Raw genomic sequence first — 23,118 nt, forward strand, 5'->3', positions numbered from 1 at the left:
CTTCATTAAATTCATGCCACTGCAGGAAGATTCTCCACCGCTGCTCTTCTATTCATGTCACCTTTCCTGTTGACTGCGACTTGACATTTCGGAAGAATAAGGAGCTCCCCCCCGGTTGTCTGTCTGCAGCCCACTGATCCGGGCAGACACAAAAAAATGTGAAGCAGTTTCCTAAAACTGGTCTTCCCCTGTTATTCCTCGGCTCCGAGCCAAGTGTCTCTTTCCATCTGGCAGGTGGGAGGGACGGGGTTTTACAAATGACGACGGGATGCGGCACATCCTGGAAATGTGGACCTATGGGGCCATCCTACGTCACTTTATCTAACTGCCGTTTCCACTTTGGGAAATGTACATAACACAGTGGGATATTCATTTCCTCTCCTGCCCCCTGCCCTTCAAGGAGGACTGCAATGCGGATTGGGGAGGGGATATGACAATTCCCGGCACGTTTACAGTGGTCAAATTCACACACCGAGGACTCCCTGTTTTCTTTGGTCCGAGCCGCAGAGAGCTGATGAGACGCTTGGTATTCTGCGGAGGATTTCAGGTGGCTAAAAATACAAAAAGAGGCAGGCTCGGCATTGCCCTTCTCTTCTGAACCGAGGTGGAGATGCCCACAAGGGAAGAAAAAGGCTGACACACAAAAAAAAACAAAAAAAACAACAGGCTACGACAAGCGAAGGCGCCTCTGAAATCCATCGTTCCCTTTGCCTTTCACACATTTAGCTCAACTGCTGGGCTAATTCTTGAGGTCTAACATCACCACAGTTGCATTTCAGTCGTTACAGAGACCGCCTTTCTACTACAAATCAAAAATTCCAGCTGCATGTACAGTCTGAAGAAGGACTGGGCAATATATTGGTATACAGTGATGCCGATTCTGGATATCTTCACTGTAAAACATCAGATAGAGGTGTGTTTTCCTTGTTTTAATGGAATGCGTTAGACTGTTGTAATCGTTGTTTGTACCCAATTGATAACATTTCAGAGAAAATTTCAGCTCTAAACAGGGGCGTAAAATAACGTCTCTTGGGAATCTCTGAGCTTCTGGAGATTTGGATTATGTCGGGGAAGTGTTTATGCAGCCATTTTATACCTCTTTTTGTATTTCTTCCATTTTTCAACAAGTCCCCATCCACTTTAGTTGTGTAGCAGATTGTTGCATCGTTAATTTGCTGTGAAGCTCCAGAAATGTTATGCGGACAACAACATTTCACACCCGCTTTCCATCGGCATGGGGTTGAGCAGACAGTGACTGAATTTTTTAATTTTTGGGTGCACCATTCCTTTAATAGTGTGTCAAAAATACCAAAATACTGTGAAAAATATCATATTCTTGAATTTTGTCATCCAGTCCTAGCATCTGCGAATAGCTGTTGATAGCTATACATCATGTATCGTGACAAAGTCAGAAAATAGTGCGATATTATTTTAAATAACCTAACCCAGCCTTGGTATGAAGGATCTTAACACAAACAAATTTAAGAAATGTAATCTCTTCCAGGATAACAGCAGGACATCAGAAGTAAAGTAAAGATCCGAACAGGCACATTTTCTGTGCATGAAAGACACTCGTGCTCATCTTACTTGCATACTCCTGGGACGGGGCAGCTGCCATGTAACAGGTTGCAGCCTTGCTTGCAGATTGCTGCGAAGAAAGAAAGAAAGAAAAAAGACAGAGAGAAACAATTTCAGGTGTGTGATTTAAACTCCTCCGGGAGACGTGTCTCATTACATTTTCTTCCCATAAAAAGAGATTATTCTCCGAGACGGAGGACCGGAGAGATGGAGGGGAGGCGATGACACGTAAAAGGAGGGAGGAGGAGAAGCTCGTTTGTTTGCCATCTTTCTAACAAGCGCAACAAGACGTGAGAATTCATGGCACCCTGTCCAGGCGAGGGGGGGGGGGGGGATTGGCGAGAAAGAGACAACTTTATAGCTTACATGTACAACACAGCCCCCCTACCCTCTTAAAAACAACCCAGGCTCTCTCCTCTCCCCCCCCCCCCCCCTTTTCAACCTTCGTCTTCTAAGGTCAGCTGGGTGATTTATTGAGGCCCCCCACTCTCTCTGACACCACCCACATGCACGACCCCGACGCCGCCGCATGCTAAAACATAGGCAGGCGGGGCAGCGCATTTCTACCAGGCGCTTTAAAAATGGCTCTCGGACAATGAATTTCAAAAGAAAGATATGTTACCGTTACTCGTGCTGTTGTGCACTTTCAGAAGAGAGCAAGTAAACAAAATTGTTGCAAACTTGCAGTAAGCACAGGCTGCAATTTCAGCGATATAATGCGTGACAAATGCATTATAATGAAGTGCCGTGGTGCTGCAGAGGTGTCGTGGTCTACAGATCCTGTTCTCCAGATGTAAGAGAACATGTTGGTTAAGTGCACACCCCAACAAATGTCACATCATCATGATTTTAATAGTTTTAAGTACAACAATCATCCCAAACTAATCCCGAATTATATCGCAATCGTACAAGACACACACACAAACCGTCTGACAGTCAACTAAGTGGTGTGTATTTAAGGATTTAATGACAAAACTTCACGGTTTTAGCAGGTAATCTGAGCCCTCTGCACACTACTAATCGGTGAATCGTCGCAGCTCTACCAAGTAGGTCACGGTCAGGTTAAAAGTCTTTTTCTGTGACGCCTGCAGTTGGTGGATTTATAATGAACAACATGACATCAAACTGTCTCCATGAAGTGTAACAGTTATTGTGAACACCAAGTCCGGCAGCTCACCTGTCCTGCAGTCTTTGCCCATCCAGCCGTCCAGGCACACCTGAGCCCCCGAGGGCTCGCAGCGATAGTGGCCGAAGTAGTCGTCACGGGGAACGCACAGCTTGTTGCACTTGCTGCTGTAGTAGTTCTCGTCGCAGCGCACTCGGATGCGGTAGGTGAGGCGGGCCACGGGGCCGTCGTGCAGGACGGTCTGCCAGGGGTCGCCGGGGTTGATCATGCCGGTGTGGACGCTGCGTTCAATCAGCAGCTCCTCCTCGTCTGAAACACGAAGCAGACGAAGACAAATCAGTCGGTCGGTTTGGAATATTCTGCTACGATTTCAGCACAGAAACATGAAGATGAATATTTAAAATAGCCCCTAAAAAAATAAACAAAAATAAAAATAAAATCACCCACAATCTAGAGGGTAATTCATATTCATCTCTCTTGAATCTGAGGCTCATTTCAAGTTTAAGGAGTTTTTATGTGAGTTTCAGCTCCTTGTTAAGCGGTCCGGTCTCATAGAGTTGTTTCCAGCAGCAGCAGGCAAAAAAGTGCTAAAACAGTGTCCAATACCTGCTCAGCACCAAACAGCAGACGACACTGTTCGTGACAGTTAGCTGGTGAACATAGTGAAGCATTTTGCAGCTACAGAGACAAATATTTCCCTCAGGAGTTTGTAGGGGTGTAACAATTGTCCAAATCCACTGTTCGGTTCAAATTGTTTTCTGAGCCACAGTTTGGTTCATACATCTGGGGTTTGTTTTTGTGTTTGGTGTTTGGGTGTCCTGAATACCATCTTTTTTTAGCCTTTTGGGCTTCAGAGCTTTTGGAGTAATAAACAGCAAAATATTCAAAGCTTCGGTTGGGAGTAGAGAGGACTGAGAATGACACGAGAAGGACTCATCCAAATCCCAAAATTGATAACTGTATGTATCCATCAAACAAATATTCTAATAGCCAAATAATCAGATCCAGCCTAAGAACGGTAGGAGTTGGTAGAGACCAAACAAGAGCTAAAAGGGAGTGAATATTGGACTTATGTTCCAGAAACATTCAGACTCCAAATGAAACCTAATGATGCTCTGAAACTTCTGAATGTGTAAATAAGAAGATGTTCTATCTATATCAATTTAAGAGATGATCATACGTCAGTGCTGTGTTCACAACCTGTTTCGGTGTGGCCAAATATATATCAGGCTGTGCATGGGTTCTTGGCTAACACACCTTCAGCATAAAATCCCAATGTGTTAATGCAATAATCCTAAACAATGTGGTTTTATCAGTCATCCCCGAAAAACAGTCAAACTAAACCACTGCATTTAGTGAGGAGGATAAAAATGTGTTATCGGAAATGCGCTGCGGAATCTCCTTTATTCTAATGTAAAGTCACTCCTCCTCGAGATAAAGCAGTGCATTCTTATTCAGCAGACAGACGCTTTGATATCACATTGTGCGTGTGTGTGTGTGCGCGTGTGTGTGTGTGGAAAGTAGCCACTGAATTTTAAGCATGCAATTGAAATTCATTGTCTGCAAATTGATCCATTTTCTGGCGGAGGCACACATCGCCGCCGAGCTCTGAGCTCTCTGTTCATGCACTGTCATGTCGGGAGGTTGCGACGGCTTAGCCTCTGGCACACAAACACTCGCATCAAATAAGTTGTGTGCCTCCGTCTGGCTCGCTGCAGCGCCGGCTCCCAGAAAAGAAAGCAATCTTTATCACAGAGGGATCGAAGCTGGCAAACAATCTCTATGGAAATAGGGGGTCTGTGATTTCCTTTGCTCAGGGGCTCTGGGCTGCAGTGCACCATGGACATTTTGAAGTGAGCAAGCAGGGAGCGCGCACACACACACACACACACAGACACACACACGCACCTTCCTCTGCTGGGGACCGACACAATGTCAGACAGAATTAAGCAACAATAACAGAAATAACCCCCGGTAGTTGCCAGATAGAGAACAATGGGCTCCGGGCCCAAGCCGGGCTCTGCTACCTCGGTGTCTAAACACTGAGCCCGGCCGCCCAGTCCACTCAACTTCCTGCTCGATAAACACAAGGAAAACAGCCGGCTGCTTTTCCTGAGGACACAGGGGGGAGGGAAGACACGCACACCGGAGGACGTGACGACGGAGGAGAGGAATCTCAGTGACAGAACCCAACATACTGATGGGCTCTTACGTAGGACCAGACACGATGAGGCTGCTGCTGACTCACGCCGGAGAACAACTTCAAGAGTCCAGCAGAAAACTCGCAGTCATACATTTCAGCGTTTCATCTCACATGAAGACCACCTCAAGGTTCTATTGCTCGGCCAATTGACATGTTGCGCAGGTCTTCCAACACGTCTGATTTTTGGCAGTGTGTCCCGCTGTGCTCCTGACTGGTTATTTCTCCCGTTAGTGTTTCTCAGTTTCTGTTCACAGGGAAACGACCCTCCCTGATGTACATCACTTCTAATGCCTCACTTTAGCCCTGCACTCAGTTTGTCACTTGAACAATATGAAACGGTTCTCAAGAAGAAAAAATACGAAGTCCTGCGGTTTAGGTCGGATCATTCACGAAATGGTCAAACACCGAAACACCCTCTTTGGTCGGATGTGTTGGATGGTTCCATTGTTTAAGCTTTCTGCTATCGAATGATTTTTTCAAATCTTGGCCACAATCAGAAATCCCACGTATGTTTTTGACAACAGGCTCAATATTTAAAAAGATGGCGATGCGGAATGAACTGAGCGCTCAGATTCCTGTGTGGACATCCAGCCCTCGGTGCTAATGGATAGCGAACTAAAAACCACACCAGTGAGTTTGTTGCCTGCATCACTACGGCATGAAATAAAATGCCATGCCTCCAGGTGATGTTACTGCAGGCGAGCATGAAATGCCACAACACAGACCGGCAGCCTCGTCTGGAGGTTGCTTAAGCTTCTCACTCGATCCAGTGACAGCCCGATCACTAAAGGGTGGTTCATACTGAACACACTCTACTAATCAACACTCCACAACACCCTGAATAACTCTAAGCAGACAGACAAACATTTAGGGCATTTCTGAGCGACTCACAGTAATTCATACGTTCATACACTGATGGTGGTGGCTGCCATGCAAGATCCCGGCAAGCACATCAGGAGCAGTTTGGGGCTCAGTATCTTGCCCAAGGGCACTTTGACATGCAGACCAGGGGGAATAGAACCAGCGACCTGGACAAAGGCTCTACCCCTGAGCCACAGCCGCCTCCATCTGATCTGAGCTGAAGCCAGTCAACACAGCACCTCAGTGACACCAATTAATTGCCACGCCTTGACAAAGTGAAAGCCGCTGACTTGTTGATAACTTTCCATCCGTCTCTGTTTGAGCAGAACTCGAACATCGTTCAGTCAAGTAAAAGACATTTAGAAAGGATGCCACTGTTACCTTTCATTACAGTCATGATGAAAAAGAACCTGCCTGTTTTTTTAGCAGGTTTAACCCCACGTTAAAAATCGGCATAGACACACTAATTTTGGTTTAGAGGTGGCAATCCAGTGCTCACGTGCACATCTTTGACCATGACCCGTGACAAATAAAGCTCTGAATTCCACAGATGAGATAATAGTGGAGCGACGCATGTAGAATGACATTACATATTTTGTTAAAAATCGACATCATGAGCTCGACCTGGCAGGCGAAGGCTATGGCCTCTGCTGTAACTGTGACCTTACAGAGGTTCGCCACTCTGATCAGACTCCCTTGTGATCTTCCACAGAGGGAGAAAGGAGCACTTGTTTGAGACGTTTGTGTTTCTTGGACCCATGACATTGAGGTTGAAGTCAGCTGATGTCTGTGACCTCACAGCAGCCTCAGTGTGGCTTTCATACAGAATCCAGAAGGAATTAATGAATGATATCCGTTTCTCTTTTTATCAAATTTATTCAACATTTGGGCTTAAAAAGGAAAAAAATTGAGGGTTGCTCTCATCTCTTGAAGTGCTGATAAAGTGTCTCTTGTGTCTTGCTTCCTCTCACTTGAAACATCTATTTTGCCGCTTTAAAGCAGTTTGGCTGAGGCTTGAGTGCGAGTAGCTGGCAGGAAATCAATTAGACGGTTTCTCAAACAACATTAAGGCCTCGCGTCCATCAGAAACATCAGGACTAATTACTGTAAACGCGCACAATTACTGGAGGCCCGCATGCAGAAACGCAGTCTAATCAAAGCGCTGTGATGTCAAAATCTATTTCTTCTCCATTGTCTGCATTCAGGGGTGGAAGTGCGTTTGATGTTATGGACAAAACAGGATGCAATGACCTCATATAAATAAAGGAGCAAGTTTAGACTGGGGAGAACAGTATGGATATATACATGCATTCATGTACACCGTCGCATGCACAAAAATGTACTAAAGGCTCGTGAAAAATGTGCACAGATCAAAGCCACGTCTGAACATACAGACATTACAGTCCTCAATGGGTCCTCTTCCTCCCAGACTGAGCTACTGCTCAGACGGGAAAAAGGGGTTGTACAGGAGTCCACCCAGCGGACATAACCAAAGGAAAACAGGATACAGCTGGTCAGAAGTGACCGCCAGAGCCAACGTGTCTGAGACGAACCAAGGATTATATTCTGCATGAAGCATCTTGAGGTGCTACAGTGTGAAGTTACACATGACTTCAGAAATTCATTGAAGTTTCCATTTGCGGCTTGAGAGAAGACTTCACGAAACACAATTCGAGATATGAACATGAACCCTGTTGATGTAGAGCTGACGTTCCCTTCATGTCTTAACCAGGGGTCTGCAAACAATTATGATTATAATCAACTAATCTGAAGGTAATTTTCCAAATTAACTGCCAAACTGACAGCTAGAAATCAAAAGGAATTCAGCTTCTATCAACAAAATGGGGCTGTTTTAGTCATTTTCATGATCCATTATTCTGCCTGATTAATCAATTAGACAATAAAAAGTCTACAACTTGTCTTCAAGCTGATTATTTTGCCCAACCAACGACTTTTCAATTGTCAAAACAGCTGACGATTCATTCTCGATCAACTAATCACTGCAGCTATAATATGAAAAAAATAAATACATAATCTAGCACATATTTAGCAGCAGCCATCCATGAATTTTTGGCATTTTTTCCCCACACAAAAACATCAACAAAAGTGCTTCTGACTAATTTTCTGGATGTTGTTCTTGATCCGACATCACTGACATTGATTCAAACCCAAAACAACCATTGTACACTCAAAATGTTCAAATCGTTTTGGATCTGTACCAAAAGATGGAAAAGCTGGACCAGATGATAAATAGCACCCAAAAAGCTTATCAATAAAGGACGTCTTCAGCTTAGCATGGTCCCCCAAACAGCTTGGGTTCTGCTCTTGAGCCTTATAATAGTAGGGAAGTCCTTTTGCCTTGACTTACTTGTACAAATTTTACCGATAATCCTTTTTACCTGCCAACGTTTATCTCCATCAGCGACAGTTAATGGAGGCAAATGCATTGAGGTGTGTGTGAAGCTTAGACTTACTGTTGCGTGTGCCGTTGTCCCAGTCCCTGGCCTCTACGATCAACGTGTATGTCCGCTGGAGAGACAGGAAAAGAGGAATGAGTCAGGTGAAATTCAGACAAAATAGCATGCGGCTCTTTGGACCGGCAGCAATAGATTGTGGGTCATTGCCTGTTTTAGCAAGTCATCCTAACAGTACGAACTTTAACAAGCCTGCAGCTGTTACCTTTTTCCATTTTGGAAAGTATTTAGCCATTTTAATGCCAGGGCTCCATTTTGCAGGGGCACCATCGCTTCCTGCTGTGGTTAGCACCACCAACGACTATTGTGATTGGTTTAAAGAAACACAAACACGCAAGAATGACAGTGGTTATCCAAGGCCAAGCAGCACAAAACTTCTGTCAAACAACGTGAGGAAACACAATGGCCCACACAGGAATCAAAAAAAACAATGCAATTCCAGTGAATGATGTCTCACATTACCTACTGACTCACTGGTAGGTATGATATGACCACTAGCACAATTCAGAGGTCACCCATTTTCCAACATTGCCATTAGAGCACGATAAGAAACATCAATTTATGCATTTCACTGATCCAAATATTAAACCGAACATATACCATTTACAAAACAAGAAAGCTAAATTTCTAATAATAGCTGCAGACGACATTAATAAATCATGGTCAAAGACGAAACATTTAATAGATGGCATTTGTTATTTTGTTCCCAAATTCAGATATGCAGAAAAGTAAACATTACTGATAGTGATAATGAGTTCATTTTATTTCATTTTAGCCAGTCATGCAACTCCTCCACAATCTCTCTCTCTCTCTCTCTCTCTCACTCTCTCACTCTCTCACTCACTCACTCACTCACTCACTCACTCACTCTCTCACTCTCTCACTCTCACTCTCTCTCTCACTCTCTCACTCTCTCACACAAACACACGATGCAAAAATCGATTAAACTGCTACGACAGAGTCTCATACACAGCTCGGGTCTGCCTGGAGGTACGCTCGACTTACGCTGCCAATGAAACCCGATGATTCAGAGATAAAAGAGCAAGAAACGTCGAGTAGAACTACGGGAAGAAGCCAAAAGAAGGGAGGGGAAAAACGAGGAAAGAGCAGCGACGTCCCTCTGGCTCACTGTGCAACGTGATTATGTGAACCTGTATGTTACTCCTGCTGGCTCATCAGTGAAGCTCTGCAGATCTGATACAGAAATCCTGGCAACAAGAAGCCACAGCATTGATGTGTCATGGTTCAACTGAGGCAAGGGCCACAGGCGCATAAAGATACTCGAGGTAAAAGGTAACAAGCGCAAGAATGTTCAGGTTTTTGTTTTGCGGAATCACAACATCAAATGATTTCAGAGAGTACTTCATTCCTCTTTGAGACGACCGCTGATTTCCAGCAGTAACGATCAGTCAGTAGCTGAGATCGAACATTTATATCTTTGGGTTTGTTGGCTAGTTTTGAAGCCTGCCACAAAATGTAGCCAGTTAGCTTCAGACTTAGCTAGTTTATTAGCAAAAAAAAAAAATATGTTCCATGTTCATATTAACATTTTCAGAAAATATGCTTATTTCCACTCTTGTTGTGAGTAAGCTGAGAAGATGGCTAGAGGCAGGAGGCTGATGAAAGAGATATTGCTAGTTTGTATTGGTCAAAGGTTAAAAAAAAGAAAAGAAAAAAGTCACAAACTGACATGCTAACTGATTAATCTGATCAAAAAGAAACTGTTTTACAGGAGGTTTAGTGTGGGACTATTTCCTGACTGGAAGCGGCAACATCATCAACATATTTCCCAAGATAAACCTTTGACATACGTTTAGTCATCATAGCTAGCCATTGACTGTTAGCAGCTAGGTGAATCTGATACATGCACACAGCAGTTACCTGACAGGATTGCTAACTGCTGACTAGTACTCTTCTGAAAGCCCACCACTGAAACCCACTTGAACCTTTTATTTTTACCTCCTTCACTTCTAAACTTAATTCATCTCAGCTTTCTTGTAACACGATCAATATATTAAACAGAAAAAAGGTTTTAAAAAAATAAAAAATAAAGCCTCAGCAGGTATGATGTCCATTAAGAAGGTCACTTTGCCGATATTAGCTATGCGAGACAAACTCTGCCTGGCTTTGTCCTTGGTTGTCAGACAGTGAGGTAAATCAGCAGCTAAAGGGATTATCTTCTTTTACTCCAAGTTATGCTTTACAGTTGACCGGTGTAACAGTGCTGGTGCATTAAGTAAAGGGGTTTACACTGTGCTTAAAATGATCATTTGATTAATTTTGGCAGGTTTACTTGTTTTTCGTTTTTTCTTATTTGGATGGTTTTGGACTCTCGGTTGAGTCATCTTCTACATTATAACATTTTAACAATTAATTGATAAAGGAGCAATCTTTATTTGCAGCCTCGGTTCTACCTGGGATCCCCAATACTACTGCAACCAAGCTGCAACAAGCGATTATTTTCACAATTACTTGATCAAAGTCTTGATCAAATCTCAAAAATATAGCAAAAAAAATATGATTTCTTCATATTGCTTGTCCAGTCAACAGTCCATAAGCAAAAGACTCCTGACACTTAAGAAACTGGACCCAGCAATTTTTGAAAAAGTTTGTTTGAAAAGGTGACCAAAATTGCCATCTAAATAGTCGGCAATTTTATTTCTTTCCATTGAGTAATCAAACGTTAAAGCTCTAGATTCCAAGTACACAAGTGCCTAAACTGACTCAATGTAATCGATACTATTTATTTGAGAATCGGCAAATGTATGAAAAGAAAATTCAGTGGAATGATGCAGCAGAAATGTGAGCACTCTGCACAGCTGACACCGGCTTGAATAAACATGAACACACGCATAAACACACACACACACACACACACTCTCACAGATGGAAACTAACCAAGCTAACCAGCATCACAGGAGTAATCTAGCTGGTGTGCTGTAGGGCACACTGCTAGACAACCAGCTGACCTAAATAACACTCATTACGTCACCACCAGTGACAGTTGTAGTAGCCACAGAGTGACTGCCATGACCTCTACTGTAATGTCACTGATAGGACGCTGGCCGGGGGGGGGGGACAAAAAAAGAAAAAAAAAAAACATAAGGCAAGAATTCGAGGGACCTGCGGTTGCTTCAATGAAGCGGGAAAGAGAAATCCCAGGGAGGGGGATTGGAAATTTTGTGTGTGTGTGTGTGTGTGTGTGTGTGTGTGTGTGTGTGTGTGTGTGTGTGTGTGTGTGTGTCAGTCTGTGTTGTTGATCTGGGGGACCAACAAGCTGGTAGGCTGGTTGCTGCTGGGCTGTGGGATTAAGTAGGCTTGTCTGGCTGTGGGTGGTGGTGGGAGGAAGGGGAGGGGAGTGTTATTGTGGAAGACCACGGGTGACAAGAGAAGGGGATGGAAGATGACAGGATAGGGGTGAGCTAAAGGGCTCGGGTCAGAGTTTGAGCACGGGGGGGGGGGTACAGCGGTGTGAGACTGTAGCTACTGGTGCGACGTGAGAGGATGAAAACTAAGCAGGGGTTAGGGGAGGCGAGGAGTAAGGAAGCGGAGAGTCTGGGGGTTTCGGTGGAGGGCGATGCTCGTGCTGCTGATGCCGGAAGCTCTGCCAACCCGTCCAACCTCAGACACACAACAGATGCAGCCTCAAAGATGGATTATTTGACATGAACGTGGATCATCCCACGACATGTAGCTCGGCTTCTGACCTTTTCCACTCATTGCCCCTCCCCCAACCATAAAAGGGTGGGCTAGCTGCCCCAGTCTGAGCATGTGGGTGGGTGGGTGCATATGCCAGTGCATACAAGAGGAACCATGAGTGGCAATGCATTCATTAGTGGCAGGAGATCTTGCAACGATGCTTGTACCGTGTGGCCATGCAAAGAGCTGCAGACAAACCTTGGTATCAGAGATCAGAAAAGGAAGAGGCGGCTATATTGTGACCTCCACCTTGTGGGTTCACCCAAAATCCAGGCGTGCTCAGATGCCTTCATGTTGTAAACGTTTCCTGACTCAGTGTATGTTTGGGTTGAGCAAAGCCACGGACTAGCCTGGTTTCCCACAGACCATCCCAGTCTGTGATTAGCTGGATTAAGTGACAGCTGCCCAAATGGTTGGAACAAGATAGATGGATGGGCAGGGGGATAAAGGGGAGGAGTGGGGGAGGGAAGGGGGAAAGGCTACTGAACAAAGACCCTTGTCCCAACACCATAACTCTCCCCCATCCCAATCAAAACCATTGTCCATGAAGAGACACAGTCAGCACGGAGACAATTAGTGTCAGCAAGTGTGCTACTGAGCCTGGGCGGGACAGTTGCACAGGCGAAGTCAGAAAAAAGTCGCCTATTCTGGCATCCAACTAGGCTATAATGCAGACTACAACACACTTCAACTACATCAGACAGTGTGAAATACTTCATCGTAGACTGCAAAGAATCCTCTGTCAGTCAAATCTCCAAAACCCTACCCAGCCCTTCCCCTAATGGATTAGAGGATTGACTTGGGAGAAATCCTAGTTTTCAAGTCAAGAAAGGGGGGCATGGCTGAAAAAAAATTGGACGTTTGTGTGTCATGTCTTCAGCAGGTCTGTGTTTGCTCAAGCTCATGTGCCACCTTTGCATGGCATGCCGCAAAAGTAACGAAAACTCATCACTTCACTCGACTCAGGTAGACTCATTCAGGTCATGACAAAAGGCTGTTTTGGTGATGTCTGGGGAGAGCCACAGGTGTAGATTCCCACGCCAGATGAGAAGTGGTCATTGGAATAAAGAAGGGACAGGGAACAGAGAAAGGTGGCAGTGGGAAGTGGAAGCCGGGGCAGGTTGGGGTCACTAAGCATGGGATCTGCACGCTTCTTTTTCAAAAGACGGGGTCAACCCTCTGCATGTGGGGCGATGTGCATGTTTGCATTCGAAGAATACTAAGAATGTGAGATCCAGGCCTGGTGTGTAATCCCATGCAAGATCCCAGTCTGCCAACAATTCGGCATCAATGGAGGGGTGCGTCTGCATTGTGGAGGGAAGTTTGATTGACTCATTTCTGCCTCTTGGGGAAAGTTGGGAGCTCGAATGCTGATTCAGCGTTGAGAGGAGCTGTTTTTTATGCCTTTCATGGAGCTAAAATTCACTGATGTGCTCTCCCCTGTAAAAAAAACAAACAAAAAAAAACTCTCTGTAACCTTGAGCTATTTCTGTTCCCATGTCATTGAGAGGTGACCTGAATGTCCACCTCCCCTGTTCCTCCACGGGGAGTTCCACTGACATCTCCTGATTTATTGCCTTCTGATGGGACATGAGGTCATCACGATTCATCCCGTGGCCAGTAATCGTCGCATGTAATCTTCATTAATCTGTGATGTCAATCCCAGCTTTTGGTTTTACTAGGGCTGAGTCTACGCTATTCCAGCAAGGGCATAGAGCTACACCGTCTCTGCTGAATAGGAGGGGCAGTGGGCACAACAGCATGTGAGGCACCTTCTACCTTCTTCAGACAGAGATCTTTGGAATAACTGGCAAAAATATGGATGAATGCTCACTGTTAATGGGCATTAATGGATAAAAGCCATCTCTATATATGAGGAATATTATAATGAAAGATAGGCCCATAAAATTAATCAACTCTGAAATGTTCAGACGCATCCTTTATTCTAATTAGTCATTAAAACTAACTGGAAGCGAAATAATTTGGTATCATTAGATCCTAATGATACTGATGGTCATTAACGCACGACACTGAACAGGCTGAATGTCTCCAATTTTTCATCGGGAGTAGAGCTTGTTCGGGTTTTTTCAAATTGGGGTTGATGCAAATCGGTCTTGGTCTCAATTCCTCAATCTGTTCGGAGGCAAGGATCAAAGACCTCCGGTGGTAAAATCCTTGCGAATGTGGCGATGATGTTGGCAGGCAGAGAAGTTGGAAGGCTTTTGAACCTTTGCGACACCCATACCAAACATTTCTGTACTTTGCTTGAACCGTGATTCCCGGTAGACAAAATCAGATAATCAATCTTGAATATGTGGAATCAAACCATAAAAATGTAAAAAACATAAAAGGATATTTAGTCTTGCTCATTAATATGACAATTCCAACCAGGTGCATGTTTTGATAGCATGTTGACATAAAATTGTGTCTTTTTCCATATTATTGCATCCTTGGGCTTGAGTTAAAGTTCCACGATATAATCAAAAAGATGACCCATCACAAACTATTAAACACCATCACGATCAACATCTGAAATTGAAAGTCTATGAATTTCTCCATTTGTACCATTGAACACAACATTGCATTAAAGAAAGTTTAAACAAGTATACATTAAGTACCAGGACCTCTATGATTTGTCTGAAAAACGGATCGTGGACGGCTCAAATCGGCCACCCCTACATACGACCTCAGTTTCCTTTATAAAACACTTCACATCAACTTGCCAGAGACCCTTGATCCCTCTTGCAGTAAAACGGACCCTGCATTTACCAACTGAATCCATTATTCTGTATATTACTCTTCTATTGAACGTGAGAATTAGACTAAACCTAACCTCATCCCCTCTTTTACAGCAGTGTTTTTTCATCAAAGGCCGGAGCATCAAAGCGCAAACCAAAAACACAATGCAAGGAAGCAGATTCTGACATCTTAACCTCAGAGAATAAGTAGGCAAACCTGTAAGGTAATCAGCCTCGGTGTTTTTCCTTAATGAAACCAGACTCCACTGACCAATGACTCAAGGAACACAAGACAATATTCCTTCACACTACTACAACTCCACGTGTGGTTGAGAAAGCAGGTTACAGACCGTCATATCTCTGCTGGGTAGAGAGGTGTTGGGGGGGGGCACGGGACGCACACAACGCTTGCCAGCGTCGTGTGCCAAGAGATGTCGCACTGAAGGCAAGGCATTTGGCCGGCTGGTGTGTACCGGCTGTGCACACACACGCACGGCCCATTGAGCATGCTGCTACTATGCCAACAGGGTCATTACCCATGCACTTCCAATACAACAAACCCCTCCCCTCCTGGTGCTAATTAACCAGCATGATCCAAGACTATGCAACACGTAAAACAAACACAAGCACACACACACGCGCGTGCATTTGCATAGAGGAGCTAAACGGCTTCACGTGCAAACCACAGATATGTCAGAGTAGACAGCCAGTAATTAACCTACTGAAAAACAAACTGAAGGCTTCACGGTGGTTTGAGATCGGAAAGCGATGCCGCCAAAACGGAAGCCGAGTTGATTCACGCTGTAAACGGATATTTCTAGCATGCTTAAAAACGGGAAAATGTAATGATTAAAGGCAGTTTTTCATTCCTTTATCAGAGACAGGATCGTCGATCATCATGTGTGCCAAGAAACGTGACAAACAATCAGGTTAGAGCTCAGTTCTCGTGGATATTCGTCAGTGACTTCCTCAGGTGTTGATTTGCCTGAAGAAGTCAATGGACACGCTGCACGAACATTAACAGGCTGATTCCTGATCCAAAGCAACAGGGCGCCTGACTGGAGAGCACCGCCTCCAGCCGAGCGCCATTATCATTTCAAACAGGTTCAACAGTACAGTGACAATTTAACAGCCCATGTAATGACATGCTTTAATTACCCCCACGAGGAGCCCCGAGCACCTGCAGACCATTCATTTAACGAGAGGCAGGACATGCAGAGGGTCACGGCAACGCGCGCAGTACAGCGCATTCAAAACAGACACATAAGTGCAGAGCGACAACAGAAATATGCTCATGCACATACGTATCACTACACATCTGGTGTGCACCTCGTAGTTAAACAATACGTGTTGACAGCAGCACCTGAGCCTCCCGCAGTAGTTTGAGTCCATTATTGGAGGCCAACACATAGTTTGCAAATTAAATAGGAGACTGTTTAATGAAGATTTTTCACTTAACCATCATCTCAGGATCAATGTCATTCCAGGTACAGTAGAAAATCTGAGGCCTTCCCAGGATGCCTTTGGGATCAAATGGTATTTTGTATGAATATGATCATGAGCAAACTTGAGTTTTGGGACGAAAACCTTCACTTAACAGTGGTTAAAGGTTGTTTTGGGACAATTCTGAGAATGAATAAACTTAGTCTGGAGCCTTGAACATGCACAACTGAAATAATGTTGTGGAGGCAGAAGACTGAAGTTAATGTCACTGTGTCACAATTAACATGCTGTTTTAATGATGTTTACCATCCGAATCTACAGCAGTGCAATTTGTAAAAATGTTGGGATGAGGAAGAGTCTGGTTGCAGTATAAGGACAAACACTGCAATAAATTTAGGCTTTTTCAACTTTAAACCAATCCAAAAACCCTGCAAATACAGTTAAAAGGTTAAAAGTATGTCTCTGATTGGCCAACACAACAGCGTCAGGTCGGCCTCAGATACTGTGGAGCTTCCTCAAGTGTCACAAGTTAAGACCCATAGGACACTACTCACGCCAACGTGCTTATGAACGCCCCCCAAGGAATACCTGCACTATCAAAACACACGCAGCCGTACCGTCTCTTTAAAAGCCACAGATCTCACGCACCTTCAGGTTGTTTTTCTCGTTGAAGGGGAAACGGTACAGACTGTCCATTTATCATGAAAAACTCAAATCATCTCAACACAAAGTCCTCATGATCCTGTTGATGCAAAACATTTCTATTTCCACTGCAGCCCTTGACCAATTTGAATGCTGGTTTACACATTCAAAAACAATGAGGCCACTTGTAGTGATGGACCATTCACAGTGCGGTGGTTTGTTTGAACTGTGGTTTGCAGCAAGGCATCAACCTGAACAGGAATACGAGTATTTTCATACACCGTGACCACAGGATGCATCTCTTTCAATTTGCTTTTGAATACCTTGGCTGGTAGCATGCAAACAGACGGAAGAGACGTGCAAGGGGAGTCAGACCAACTCTCACAGTGTCTTTCCCGCCACATATCCATAACTTTAACTGTGTTCAGCCCCAGAAGCTTGAGACAAAGTTAGCTGGCTAGCTATACTGAAGAACTGAGCTAAGAAAATGCACATAACAAAAGGCATGACTGAAAGAAGCACCATAACAGCAACCTGCAGAGGTAAACACCGCTGCCATCAATGTAATGAAGCGTCTGGGGTTCGCCAAACAGGGAAGGATTCATTAGAAAATGAAAAACAGGACATGGAGACACAACTTCAGCGCATTTAGCAGAGACAAACTCATTTTCTCTCCCACATGTCACAAACACCAACAACTCCTGCCTTATGGCAACTCTGAAGAGACACACTACTTTTTTGTACTCTACTCTGGTGGGGGTGGCCTTTTAAATCACCGTGTTAAAATGGTCTGACCGCCAGCCACCGGCGACGGAGGATGGCATCATCTCTCGTCCCAACCCCACTTTGTAGGACAGCTGTTGAATTAACTGAACTTGTAGATAAAGTTTGGACTGGCAGCTTTGCAAGTAAACTAGGTAAAGAGGACAGGACCAGAGGGAAACTGGTGCATTTTGGCACAGGCAGAAATATGTCCAAAATTAGTCGAAAGTCACTGAAACAGCGAACACATACACCATCAAACAAAGTTCAAATCATCCGAACGAGGGCAAAAGTTAAAAGGGATTTAAAATGAGGCTGAGCTTCGATGATAGCTGACGTTCAAAATACTTGGAGGAAATAATGAGAAACTTCCAGCTGATTACAGACCCATTAACCAGATCCTGGTAAAGAGCACACGCTAAAACATCATCGTGTCCCCGAGGTTAGAAAACTACCTTTTAATCATTGGACCCTAAACATATCCACTTATACTGTGTACCTTTTGTGAAATTGTGAACAAAAACAAAGTGTTCTCGGAGGAAATCCCCCCCTACACCACAACACCGATCCATTTAATATTGAGAATGTAGTCGGAGTCAGATGGAGTTCAGGGCACACGAGTTTCCACAGGGCAGCTGTCCAGATCACACAGCCACCACTACACTGCATCTTTGTTGATGAGCAACCAACGCAACAACACAGATGTCTGTCAGACTTGTACACTCTGACGACAGGCAACAGTACGTAAGATTTCTGAGACACAGAATGTGCAGTGTCTGAGGGGGAAAGGCATGGCTGGGAAGAAATCAGAGCGTGGGGTTAGAGTGATAACAAAGATGAGACAGTGAGACGGCTTGTAGTTCTCTGACCTTCTATGAGTTTAACACAAAATAAATGTCAGTTTAGGGTGGAATGTTTTACCAATTGTGTCAAGTTGAGTAAGACGCATTACTTAAAATTACGACTTTGGAGAAAGTCTATGGCTCCGTTGCTTTACCCCGATCAACACCAACAGTTAATGGTGTCTATAATGGGACAAGACCCCTCCTCCATCCAGGTTTCATGGAAATTCAGGCAAAAACACAGCCTTCTCGGCGGAGGTAATAAAATGGCGAGCAGAAGCGTGCTGTTGGAACAGCGCAGGCAGACTTCACGCAGTCTTTGTGACTAAAGCATCTGCTTTATGATTCAAGCATTGCGAGCAGGCTGGACATTAAAATCATCCAGTTGGTCACAAATCAGGAACATGAATTCACACAGTAAACACGTTGTAAAGGGACCATTAGGCACGAGGGAAAAGCTTCCTTGCGGCTCGCAGAAATGTGCTCACCGTTAGAAAGAAGCTAATGAAAGCTGGAAGTTATTACACAGCAAACCCTCTTTGCAGCACACACAAAGACGGCATGTGCGTGCGCAATTACAACCTTGAAATCCAAATATCAGACCCTAAGCACCCCCTTTTAGGAAAGGGCCGTCATTTTCTGCCTGCCCGGGTAATTGCCCGATCAATACAGAGCCGAGCTGAATCACAGGTGAGACTTGTGTAAGTGGCTTTCCACGCAGCAGCCCTGGGACCACAGGAGGAAGGATGGGGGAGGGAGCGGCAGAGAGGGAAGATAATTGTTTACTAGAGGCCTATGTAGCCGTCGCCTAGCAACAGCCCTGACAAGCTCCGCATCAGGTGAGGCTAACCATGGCAGCCTGAGCTAGCTTTTTTTTTTTCTTTTTTTTCCTGTGAGTGTGTGTGTGCATCCAAAATAACTTTTCCCCCCCTCACATGTAGCTCAGCATTAGCTTCAACTGCAAGTGTTTGCACGATGAACAGGAATCCCAAATAGATCAGCATTGTGAAGAGCTCTGTACCAAGTATGATTCAGATAAACATTTTATGGCATGCAAACATTTTCAGAACAACTCAAAAGGTTCCAATCTAATTTAAAAAAGGTGTCATATGTAACATGGGGGTTGACCAATAGGGCTTTTTCAGGGTTTCCTATACCGATTATAAGAAATCAAGGAGACTGAAAACTGATATCTGGGGCAGATATTCATTTGCAGTTCAAATGAAAATCTTTGTGTCAAAATTTTGAGTAGCCAATGATGAAATAAAGTACAATTAACATGAGGTACTGTTGGGAGGCACTTTACCTGACTGGTAAAGACAATCGGCCTACCCCTACAGTAATATACTTAGTTGTTGAGTCTTATTCCCAGGTTGTCAAATAACGCTTTAGGTTGGAGTTGGGCTTTCCACAATCCACAGCACTGGTAACCAACCAACCAAGTCCAGAATGGCTTGCTGTGACTTTAGGTATTCGCAGAAATCCAAATAAAAGCTAGCTACGTTTCGATCGCCGGAAAGCAAATATCGATATTCAATATACCACAGGGAGAAACTGACACAACGGGCCTCTCCGAAAAGCTACAATCACTTTTGCTTTCAGATTTTGCCAAACAACATGCTATACAAACTGGTGATCTGTAAAATCTCACATAGAATTGTTTAAAATGCTCGTCGTGGAAGAGGAATAAGTGTGACCTCGGCTTAGAAGTGAGTCAAGTATTTGGTTTACTTGACGAAGAAAACAAAAGACGTGCGAAACAAAGCTTGCAAGCAGCACAAACTTAGCGGGACAGCAACACTGTGTGCATTTGACGTACACGTGGCCACAGCAGCAAGCCAAAGCCATTCAAATAGTTTGGGTCCATTCCAAGAAAAACAATCTTCAGCAGGTCTGTGCAGATAAACCCGTCGTTTAAAATGTGAATGAGATCGTCCAATCATGCCTCCCACTTCGAGACGATCAGCCTCTTGAGACTGACAGCGCACTGAGGGAGAGCATGAGCAGCAGACCAAACAAACCGACTTGGTACACACACTTCATCCCTTGATCATAGAGACACTCCAGAGGCTGAGTGTTATTTTCACAGGAATATGGAGCTCTCGGTCGTCTCGACTGTCTGTTGAAATAACACTGCAACTAACCGCTCAAGCTTCTACTGTTGAGGTTGGTGGCTGCTGCAGGTCGGACTACGTGCATCTATTTACTAGCCGAGGGAGGTCTGATACATATCCGAGTTCAGAGCAGATACAGTTACAGGCAGGCTTGTATCACACGGACGTCCGGCTGATGTAGCTCGGGTTAGGGAGGGAGGGATGGAGGGAGGGGGAGAGAAATTTCACCGGCAATTTCATTAGTGATCAAATGGAAGTAAGACGTGTCTCTCTCCCTGCCTCCCTCTCTCTCTCTCTCCCTCGCTCTCTCCTGAAGTGCTCACACAGCACAACAAAATGGAAACTCAATCAGGCCTAACGAGGCCTTAACTTGGTCAGCTGACTGCTGAACCCTGTTAAACACAGAGGTACTGTATGGTCCACATGCGACTGACACTGTCCGGTATCAAACATCTAAAGAATGTTTTATTAAAAATACGTTTTTTTGGGGGGGGGGGGGGGGGGGGGAGATTTTCTTTATTTCAGAGGTAAATAACAAAAATATCACCAGTATTTGCTACGGAGCTTGTGGCAGGAGGTGATTAGCCTAGCTTAGCATAAATGTGGTAATCAGAACATCAGACCTTGTTTGTTTATGTTTAGAAATTTAAAAACAATTTAGGGTTTTGGGGGGTAGTCAGTGTCCAAAAACGGTGAACATTCCTGCTAAACATTTGCCTGTCAGCACTGTCGTTTTAGAGCAAGTTAGCATAATGTTGTTAGCATCTGGCTACAACCCTCGCTGGGCATAAGTATAGTCTCACAGACCTGCACGTCTGTAGCCTCTTGTACACCTTTCACACTGGACAACATCACACCATCTGGCTTCTGTCTTCAGTGGAAAATATACAATCAACATTCATGGTGCCTTCTTGTGCTGTTGGAATTATCTGGAAAAAATGCTTTCCTGACTGCTAACGTTCACATGAGAAAGTCTGAGAAAATTGGTAACAACAGATGCCCAGTTGACCTCTTACGATGCTGAAACATGGTGGATGAAAGAAGCGTTTTCCAAAGTCATGTCTACATACTTTTGCCATCCGTGTTGCTCCCAAATTCTGACATCACACACATGAACGCACCGAACTCTGAAGAACAAGTTCCCAACTTGGGATATGGGACCACCTGAGGAACATGTGTAAGCAGCATTATTCCCAGGTCAACTGACTGCAGTAGTGCTGGGTATTTATTGGCTGCAGCTCTGAATGGCAGTCATAAAAACATCACACCACAGGTCGACGCGCTAATTTACGCCCCTTTTCCGTCGCAACACTATGATTTGTGTTGAAGGACGCTGGTGCATAAATACTTTTCCATCAGTCTCTGTCAATTGGATGATTTTCAAGCACTGCTTAAAGGTTGTGTTGGAAGAAGAAACCGAAGTAAAAGATATAACTTAAATGGCACTCAGTAGAGAACATATGTCTGCCAAGGCCCAACAGTCCCCTTAAGCCTAATCCAATATCGAATGAAACATATTTACATCTGCTAGATCCGGATTTATATTTGGATCCACAACAAATTGTACTCACTCACAGATACCAGGCACCTTCATACACCTACATTTTTTTCCATCAGGATCCATGCATTATGCACACTCTGGGAAACTGATGAAAATGTCTAGAAAACAAATCCTGTCTTGTAATGTTAGAAGAGAGCAGGGATAAATTCCTGGATCCCTTTATCCAGGTCCACACCAAAAGTTAAAGGGGTCTATTTTGGGCTGAGAGCCATCCTCCATCCTGGTTACATAGAAATATGTTCAGTACTTTTTGTGGAAACTTGCTGACTAACCAACCAACAAACCAACAGATGGACACAGGTCAGAACGTCACTGACCTCCACGCTGCTTTCTGCTGTTCCCTGGTTCGAACATGACACACCAGAACTAAAAGCAAAAGGGCAAACTCTTCAAATACCAATGAAAAAAATAGTCAGTAGTCTTACTGAGCTTTACTTTCCAAAATAACCTATTCTTGGAAATGTAAGCCCTTTTAAAAAAAAAATGTAGTACTTCAGTCAACCCCAATCACTACATCTTTTTAAGTGCTTTCACTGCGGAACAGATTCCCGCCCGTTAAGTTTATTACAATGACACACTAACAAAGGACTATAAAATGCATGAGAATAGGAAGCAGAAGCAGTGTGCATTTACTGTAAACTCAAACCCGTGGGGAAACACCGAGTGTGGGCTGAGCTCAGAGGTGGCAGCAGCATCAATAGTCAGTCTCTTTACCGGCATGCTGGCAAGATGAACAAGAGCTGTAGCATCACTGGAGGACTTCCAAAGAATGGATAAGCATCGTGCAATCCGAGTCAAAGCAGCCATTAGTGACTGCATCACACTGGCGTGATGATAACTCGGCCGGGAGGAAGAAGAGGCTGTGATGTCTCTGCCTCAGTGTCTTCATAGAAGAAGACGCCTTTCCCAGAAATGCATGGAGAGATTTTCACCGTCACAGCTCGACTGCAATACAATAGACTGGAAGATGAAACCTGTCTCTCTGAGAATTGGTATGAGCGTCAATTCAGGAAATTAACAGAGGTATCAAGGGGTATTTTCACAACTCAGGCTTTCAAGGTCAATAGGAATCAAT

General features: G+C 44.3%; 1 protein-coding gene across 2 annotated transcripts in view; it reads right to left on the reverse strand.

Moving 5' to 3' along the window:
• Positions 1-23,118, reverse strand: part of jag2b (jagged canonical Notch ligand 2b) — a 49,234-nt gene that overhangs the window by 21,174 nt on the left and 4,942 nt on the right. For both annotated transcript variants that reach the window (XM_030406271.1, XM_030406269.1), the window contains exons 3-5: positions 8,243-8,297; positions 2,756-3,013; positions 1,588-1,648 (exon numbers count right to left, since the gene is read on the reverse strand). In XM_030406271.1, coding sequence (XP_030262131.1) covers positions 1,588-1,648; positions 2,756-3,013; positions 8,243-8,297 — 374 coding nt within the window. The remainder of the gene's footprint in view (positions 1-1,587; positions 1,649-2,755; positions 3,014-8,242; positions 8,298-23,118) is intronic.

The sequence above is a fragment of the Sparus aurata genome, chromosome 22 (assembly GCF_900880675.1).
Source record: "Sparus aurata chromosome 22, fSpaAur1.1, whole genome shotgun sequence".
Lineage (NCBI taxonomy): Eukaryota > Metazoa > Chordata > Actinopteri > Spariformes > Sparidae > Sparus > Sparus aurata.